We start from the raw sequence: 9,508 nt of genomic DNA, 5'->3' as shown, positions 1-9,508 counted from the left end.
TTATATTTTGGTACATTGTGAGTTATATTTTGGACACTAGGAAAATAATTTTTGTTGCAAGGATATTTATTTATGGTGGTCGAAAAAAATGGGTAAAAAAAATGATAAATTGTTGTCCAAATTGTATGTGTTCAATGGATTTAACAGGTCATTTTCAGCCAGAAAATGTATACCTTATACACTTCCCATCAATAGTTTTGAGTTACATACGAGATGAACTATACTGCATAAAGCATGTTGCTGAGTGCATCCTTAAATAAACAATGTTCTTGGCTCAGAAGCTGATCATAGTTTTGTCGCAGAAATATACCCCACTTACCTGCAAATCTTTATAAAACTGTTACACATTGGTCAATGCTCCCTGATAATTGACTGCAACTGGAAAATTATCGAAGCTGGCAAGCTTTGAGTCCACATTTGATCTGTAAAACTTTATTCACAATTTGGCCTTGACTAACTGGGGATCTGATCATAGATGGTACAAAGTCCCATTTGATCTGCAGACATAACTTAATAGAAACACATTGAACACATGATTATGCTTTAATGGTTATCTGGCCCTACCAATAGCTGAGTGCGAGGACCTGATTAAATTTCACAAAAGGGGCAAAATGGTCTACTTTTTGATGATTTTTTTGAAAAAAAGGGTCCAAACTTAGATGAAATTGGACAAGAGTGGTGAGATATTTATAAGTCTAATAAAGGCCAAAGGTCCATGGTAATTGACCAACAGTCAAAACCCAACTGCTAACCAAGTTGTCTCATAAATCAAAATTAGACATGTTACTTTTTACACAATTTTCAATTTCATGGGACTTCACCTGGCCTTGACTAATTGAGGATCAAAGGTGGTAGCTATGTCCCATTTGATCTGCAATGTACTTAAAAATCTAAATTTTGCAAGTAGCGGGCCTTTGACGAGTCAAGTTAGCCATAAGTCCCCATTTGACGTGCAAACTTTAGTTTACACAATGTGGATGCTTCCTCATCAGCTGGAACTAGCCAACTGAGGACCTCGATCATCACAGTTGGCTCTTAAATCCAAACATTATACATAGCGGTCCTTTGACGAGTCATCATGGCCCTGATCAACTGGTGAGCCAAGTAAAGTTGACCAAAAGTGCCCATTTGACCTACAAACTTAACTTTCACACAATGTACACATGCGGATGCTTCCTGGTAATCGGACCCAAGCCAACTGAGGACCTGATCAAAATTGCCCATAAGTCACTAGTTGATTGCAAAACATTACATACTGGCCTATTTAACTGGGGAGCCAAGCAAAGTTGGCCTAAAGTCCCTATTTGACCTGCAAACTTTATTTTACATAGTGTACACATGTGGATGCTTCCTTGTCATGGTCTAAGCCAACTGAGGACCTGATCACAGTTGGCTCTTAATTCCCAGTTGATATGGAAAACATTATACATCTAGTCCTATCACGAGTCCTATCAACCATGAACCTAATCTAGGGGAAGTGAGCAAAGTTGGAGTTTGACCTGTAAACCTTTATGCACATTGTTACACATGTGATGCTCACTGACGTTGACCATCTGGTGATATGGGAGCTGATAAAATTGACCTGTAAGTCATCATTTAAACTGCAAAACGTTAACCTGGCAAACTGGGGCTTATCAAACAACTTTAGCACAAAAGTTCCCATTTGCCTTACAATCTTCTATACAGTATACATACTGTTAGACACAAGTCTACTCCCTGGCCCTGACCAACTGGGCAGGTAATTAAGTTTTTCCTATTAAGTTCCCATTTGACTTGCAGAACCATACACTGCTTTACACACAGTATGCTTCCTGGCCATGGAGTTAACTGTTAACCTATATAAAGGTGCACCTCTTCCAAAGCACAGCCCTTCATCAAGGAAACCAGTAAGTGGGTTATATGAATAAGAAGCAACCACATTTTACGCATGTCAGTACCTGAAAAGATTTCATCCAAAATTGCGGAGTGTGATGAACATGATTAATTTCACTCATAACAGGTTGAAAATTCACTAAAAATCCAGTGGATTTGTCTTTCTAATTTGGTTTCTAATGAAATCTTTGACTGTTGTCCACCTTTTAGTACGACCCTTCAGGTCTGCATCCATCTTGCAGTACTTCATTATTTTTCTTTACCGGGCAGTTGGCGTGAGCGTAGTTCTTCTTTAAAGTGTCTGTGTATTGCTTGTTTTTCTTCAGCTGTCCAAGATTGTCTGATACTCCTTTTCTTTCTGCTGGCACCACGGTCACTTTCCTTGTTTGCAACTTGGTCACTCTTCTTTCTGCTTTGCTGCGGCATGCTCATACCTTTAATAGTGAATTAGACAAATAAGTAGGGAAACACAATTAATGTTTCAGGTTCAATGACAGATTTTAAAAAACTTAACCAAATGCAGAAGATGGTAGCTGAGAGAAGAGTGGAATGGTTATATTTTGATTTTTTTTTAAAGTTACAATTTACATTACTTTTAGCTAGTTCTTCATTTAAAGCTGTCTGCATTAGGAGTGCCATTTAGCCAGAATTCAAACTAAGCGAATGCTAAAATTCAAATAGTGACACAAGGATAATCACCTGTTGAGGGCATCTGGAATAATCAAAGTAAGGATAAACTAGATGGAACTTCGACTGCGCGCATTCGAAAATGATGCCTCCGTCATAGAGCAAGTTTACAAACCAAAACAGAAGAAATTTTTCAAATTCGAATTTCATTGTAATCCATTAACAGGTTCTCAGAATATCGTGATTACAAGCAATTTCTCATATACATATATGACCCTTTGATCTTTGACCTCATGACCCTAAAATCTACTCAGTTCATTGGCTCTGCAAGATGTCCTGAATTAAATAGTAATCCATCTGTCAGTTCTAATGATAAAGCTGTTTTTGCATACATAATGAGCCCATGACATTTGACCTTTGACCTCATGACCCATAAATCTACTCAGTTCATTGGCTCTGCAAGATACATACATGACCTAAGTTTGGCAGGAATCCATCAATCGGTTCTTGAGATAACGCGATCACGAGCTGTTTTTCATACATAATGAGCCCTGTGACCTTTGACCTTTGACCTTGTGACCCCAAAATCTTATCAGTCCATCGGCTCTGCAAGATACATACATGACCAAAGTTTGGCAGGAATCCATCAATCGGTTCTTCAGATAACGCGATCACGAGAACGGGACGGACGGACGGACGGACGGACAACCCGAAAACATAATGCCTCCGGCTACTTCGTAACGGAGGCCTAACAAAGGATATAACAAAGTAATTCATTCACACCTTCATTTTCTTTGTCTGACATCTCATCCATCAAAACAGCATCATCGGGCCTGTTCACTTCGTTGTCAGGATCATCATCAACATCTGGATCTATGTTGCATTCTGAAAAACAAAAACAAACACAGATTTAACAAGAGCAGGTGAAAAATAACATACATGTACATTATAATCTTTGCAAGGGTAAGTTCATAGCAGACAGCTGTGGATAGTCATCCCTGTTTTGCTTTTCATGTAAACAGCACAGCTGGTACCACAACTACTCTTCAATACAAAGTGTATTTAGAGAGACAATTCTGCAAGTGTCATCATTTTTTTAAAACACATGAGTATCCAAAATATATCAAAATATGCAAATTAGCTCATTAAATGTCATGATTATGCAAATAATGCAATGAAAAGCATCACACAACATCTTGGCACCTCAGTCTGTCACCCTACCAGGTTTCAAATGAATCAGGTATAGCGTTTAGCCTGCAGAGCATTTTTTTTAAGGTTAACCTAAATTGCATTGCAAATAAGCTAATTGAAATTCATGAATATGCAAATAATACAGCTCAAAGCAACACATGATATTGTGGCACCTCACTCTATCACCCTACCAAGTTAGAAGTAAATCGGGCATAGCGTTTAACCTGCGGATCATCCTACCAAGTTTTGGAGTAAATCAAGCATAGCGTTTAGCCTGCGGAGCATTTTTAGAAGGGTTAACCGAAAACGTTAACCGAATCGGTTAATGGAAAGACGGACATAGATAATTTGGATTAGTATGTGCCACCATGAACGTTCAGTAAGGCGACACAAAAATCAAATCACATATTCAAGTATTTGAAATGTTGGCAGCTTCCCATATATTGTATCTCGGATCAATTCTTATTAAAACTGGAGGTACTAATGAAGACATCCCAGTTTGCTTACCAAAAGCATGGAACTTCACAAACTGAAGGATATAGCAAGCATACAAAACTAAGGAAATTATACAATATAAAAACTGTGTTGTATGAGAGTGAAATGAATGATTGAGATGTAACATAAAAGTTTTCTGGCCTAATGTAATCTCAAACTAGAAACCGTTATGATCTCACTAACCAATCAGATATCACTTCAGATAAAAGTAGAAGGAAATGAAAATGGTATGGCATATTCTCAGCCATTCTATCTAGCACAAAACATAAAAAATAGTCATACCTTCATCTGCATCTACACGAACATCATCCAACGTCTTTCCTGCCATTGCCTTTAGGTCTCCCTTCTCCATGCTGAAGAGTACTTTAGAAATCTTTGCTACTTGCAGTGACGCATCTGGCAGGCGGTAGTAGGCTCTGTGGGTTCTTATGTCATGGCCCATGAAGGTGGCTAAAATGTCCACTTCATTATCCTTCAAATTCATGATCTGAGAGCTGATAGCAATGTGCTTCCTGAGTTTTGTCAATCTAAGCTGATCTGGATACTTTGCTCCACACTTTTGGGCATGATTTCGCACTGTATCAGTTGCTCTCAAGTGGCCTCTTCCATCGGGGTTTGCAAACAAGTAGGGATTTCCATCATTGACTACTTGTGACCTTTTCTCCATCAACAAGTCAATGCTGCCTTTCATGTCATCTGTTAGCAAAACGGGTACAGTGTTATTGCATTTCCCATTAATCTCCACCCTCCATACCACATTGCACAACGCCTTTTCCCATTTGGTTAGGCCTTCACCAAATATTCCACCTTCTCCTTTTGTGATACACTTGTAATCACTGAGGGGCATCTTTGAAACTTCTCCCGGACGCTTCCTGTTGAAAACACACACCTGGGTCAGGGTAACCTCAGCCAACTGTTTCCATCTGTCAAGGGTCTCATCACTACTGCAGCTGTTCAGCTTCTGTTTTCCCTCTTTTGTTTCTTTTCTCACATAATTGGACAGTGCAACAACATCTGTTGTCAAAGGAAGCAGCCTTGATGTATTTCTCTTGTTTACTTTTAATGTACGCAGTGCATGTGTGCTTACTTCTGCTTCCCACTTGAGAGTATATGATTTGATGAACTGTTTGCATTTCTTTTCCAAACCAGCATCTGCTTGCAACAGAGCATTTCCCATAAGGACTTTGGCAGCCGTCACCAGTGTATATCCGACTTTCAGTGCCAGGCTAGGTGTTGTGTACAAATGTGTATCCTCATTAAATCCTGCAGCCTTCCTAGTTGCAGCTATGACCTCATTAAATTTGGTAGGACAAATCAAATCTACTAATGAAGCCGATGGGTGATCATTCAATTTTCTGTACTCACGAACCAGTCGTGCAAGTTCACGCAATTTTTGCCGTATATATGAATACTGGTCTTTGTCATGCCCATGCTTCAATGTCAGCCTCTCTGCTACTTGCTGCATTAATCTATCTGATTTCACAACTCTCAATATATCATCATCGACTCCCATTGATAATATCATGTGCACCTTTGGGCTTACTCCTGATGGGCCTGGAAGCATCATTCTACCAGTTTGAACATGTAAGGTTCTTTTTTCTTCTTGGGTGGTTCACAGGTCTCATCCTCATCCTCAACATCTGGTCGCAATTTACATCTATGAACATGCCTGTACAAATCATCCTTGGAATAGAAAGCATAACAATGACTACATGGCAAATATTCTTCTGGATCCACATCATATTTCGGTCTGTATGCAACAATCAAGGTACCTTTATTTTCTTGAAGGACTTTGACATTGTGACGATAGTTTCCGTAATTTCTCATTTTAGCTAGCAAGTTTGCCTTTTCTTTCATGTCTTTAGTTGCAATCCATTGCTGAACCTCAGTCTCGTTGACATGTTGTGGTGTAAGCAGATGCCTCGGCAGTTTCTTTTGTGGTTGACTACAAAATTTACAGTACTGAGGTTTGTCCCACTTTCTACAGTTGTTGTTTGAAGTGGTCATCACATTAATACTGCAACTGGAGCTTGAGACTTTTGCACTTTGAACACTTGCAGAGGCATGGGCAGGTGAGGTATTAGGTACTGAATGGTCAACAGGCATGGCTTCACTCTCCTTATTATCACTGACAGAAACTGCCACAGAGTTACTTTGACGTCCACGTACAAACCGAAATGGAATGAAATCAGCCTCATCACTGCTACTACCTTCTGGATCAGATTCGGCTTCATAATCACTATCGGAATCATCTCCAGATGGTTCAGATGCGACAGGAGTGTCGTCATCTCCAGATGGTTCAGATGCGACAGGAGTGTCGTCATCTCCAGATGGTTCAGATGCGACAGGAGTGTTGTCATCTCCAGATGGTTCAGATGCGACAGGAGTGACGTCATCTCCAGATGGTTCAGATGCGACAGGAGTGTCGCCATCTCCAGATGGTTCAGATGCGATAGGAGTGTCGTCATCTCCAGATGGTTCAGATGCGACAGGAGTGTCGTCATCTCCAGATGGTTCAGATGCGACAGGAGTGTCGTCATCTCCAGATGGTTCAGATGCGACAGGAGTGTCGTCATCTCCAGATGGTTCAGATGCGACAGGAGTGTCGTCATCTCCAGATGGTTCAGATGCGACAGGAGTGTTGTCATCTCCAGATGGTTCAGATGCGACAGGAGTGTTGTCATCTCCAGATGGTTCAGATGCGACAGGAGTGTCGTCATCTCCAGATGGTTCAGATGCGACAGGAGTGTCGTCATCTCCAGATGGTTCAGATGCGACAGGAGTGTTGTCATCTCCAGATGGTTCAGATGCGACAGGAGTGTTGTCATCTCCAGATGGTTCAGATGCGACAGGAGTGTCGTCATCACCGGTCCAGTGAACATTTGAGCCAGATGGTGCAGCATCCAGAACTCCCACCTGAAATTATCGGAAACGGAAACAATTCATGAGTTTAGAAATTAAGAATTAGCCATAATATGCAAAAGTTTTGCATGCATTTCAATTTCGCGAGCAAGACAATTCACAATTTTTTTTAAATGCATTTTCGAACATCAATTGGTAATATTAACAAATCGCTAAATTTGAATGCCACTACAATGGCCAATTGCCACTATCCATGGTGTGTAATTCCAAACTCAATCAAAGACATAAAACTTTGATTCTGTAGTAAGATGAGATTCATTTTTAAACAAGTCAACGCAAAGCGTAGCATCCCTCGCAGGGTACAAATGGCCTATATACGTCAGAACAAGTTACCTCCATTGGACTATATTATTATATTTCTAGGCAAGGATTTTCACATATATAATTACCGGTAGGTGTTTTTGCATATTTAATGAGCTATGACCTTTCACCTTTGACCTACATACTCAGAAATCGAAATTAGGCTGTACATGTATTTTGATACCATGTACCTTCATATCAAATTTCATTAAAATCCGTCAAACATTACTCAAGTTATCGAATGGAAACCAGATTTGCATATTTAATGAGCTATGACCTTTGACCTACATACTCCGAAATCGAACTTAGACTTTGTTTTAATACCATGAACCTTCATATCAAATTTCATTAAAATTCGTCAAACATTACTCAAGTTATCGAATGGAAACCAGATTTGCATATTTAATGAGCTATGACCTTTGACCTAGGTACATACTCCGAAATCGAACTTAGCCTGTATTTTGATATCATGTACCTTCATATCAAATTCCATTAAAATTTGTCAAACATTACTGAAGTTATCGATCGGAAACCAAATTTGTTACGAACGGACGCACGCACGGACGGACGCACGCATGGAAGGAAGGACGGACGGCAGCGTTACTATATCCCCTCCGACTTCGTCGGCGAGGGGATAATAAAAGTTTTATTTTTTTTTAAACCAAAAAGTGCGACAAAAGGCAGATTTTGGCACTTTTGGTCACAATAAAAAAAAAAAAACTTACATAAAAATATCAAGATGAAGAATCTACAAACTAACGGTAGGTAAGAATGACCACAATTTTGACCAAGTTGTGGTAATTCTGACCAATAAATTGCGTAGCTATTGAGCAGCACTTTTGGTCAAATTTGAGGTCAGATATGGAACTTATGACTTCTTTCCTTTCCCCAAAAATTGTACTTTCATGATCTTTGCATAATGTTTTGCACACTTTGAACGTTGGCACCCCCCTTTAACATATTTAAACTGATTTTTTGTCGTACAGTGGAATCTCTTTTACACAAAATCGAGCTAAAACATGACATTTATTTTTAACTGTCAAGGTACCTTTATTTACCACTAATCTATGAGACAGGGCATCTAAAGATCTTAAATTGATTTTTAAATTATCAAAATGAGCAGAAATAGAATTTACTTGAGCCCGGGGTCAATTAACGTACTCTCCTATCCCACCTTGGCCTCGCAAGTCGTTTTTGGCTTGCACCTTCTCATTTTTTAACCGATTTTTTAAAGAAAGGTGTCGAAATGCTTGGTATGATATGCCCTCTAAATGAGCAGAAACCTTAAGGATTTTGACCCCCTGTATAGCCCACCACTATTATAAAGTGCACCTACTTCTGAAATCTGTAATGCACTTGAAGTATCTGCTTGGCCGAAATCGAACTTAGCCTGTATTTTATATCATGTACCTTGATATCAAATTTCATTAAATTCTGTCAAACATTACTGAAGTTATACAGTAGGCTTGCGGTTGCACCATGTGAGAGAGAGAGGATTGAAGTTATCGATTGGAAACCAAAATTGTTATAGGAAGGACGGACGGACAGCAGCGTTACTATATCCCCTCCGACTTTGTCGGCGAGGGGATAATAAAGCATTACTACAAGATATCAAGAATCCAAGAAATATAATTCAGCATCATACAAAGGTAGGACATGTAAACATGATACAGCTGAACCTCGGAGCGGAACCTCTTTAACACAAAATCAGTAGGACCACAATATTTTGTTTGTGTTATAAGGATTTTGTGTTATCCACTTAAAATTGCATACAAAATACATGGTTCGGCCAGATATTTACTTTGTGCTATCAGGGTTTTTGTGTCAACAGATTTTGTTTTTATAAAAAGGTTTCACAATTCACATTGTACATCGCATTTTCCCCTTTTTCATGACATTTGGGCTTTGATCACATATCTTGCAGGGAGGGTCAGGTGAAAAGTTTATAGATTATTTTTGGCTAATTACGTTGCAAATTCAATAACCAGAACGTCAATGATGTAGCGCTCATCCGCATCTCGCAACAACAAATATCATAAATTTTATGTGGTACACTTTTGAACTGGTCAAAAAATAAAAATTTGATGCCCTGGAAGGGTTT

The 9,508-nt window shown here is 39.3% G+C and overlaps 1 protein-coding gene across 1 annotated transcript; it reads right to left on the bottom strand.

The window, feature by feature from the left end:
* Positions 1-1,059: 1,059 nt before the first annotated feature.
* LOC105446500 lies at positions 1,060-6,527 on the bottom strand. Its single transcript, XM_030995120.1, has 3 exons — positions 4,468-6,527; positions 3,283-3,384; positions 1,060-2,306 (listed from the first exon to the last, which is right to left on the bottom strand). The coding sequence occupies exons 1-3, from the start codon at positions 5,750-5,752 to the stop codon at positions 2,122-2,124; spliced, it is 1,572 nt and encodes a 523-aa protein (XP_030850980.1). The 5' UTR covers positions 5,753-6,527; the 3' UTR covers positions 1,060-2,121.
* Between the last annotated feature and the right edge of the window lie 2,981 nt (positions 6,528-9,508).

This window comes from Strongylocentrotus purpuratus, unplaced genomic scaffold (assembly GCF_000002235.5).
Source record: "Strongylocentrotus purpuratus isolate Spur 01 unplaced genomic scaffold, Spur_5.0 spur5_scaffold_21, whole genome shotgun sequence".
NCBI classification, from domain to species: domain Eukaryota; kingdom Metazoa; phylum Echinodermata; class Echinoidea; order Camarodonta; family Strongylocentrotidae; genus Strongylocentrotus; species Strongylocentrotus purpuratus.
This window is presented reverse-complemented; position numbering and strand designations above follow the sequence as displayed.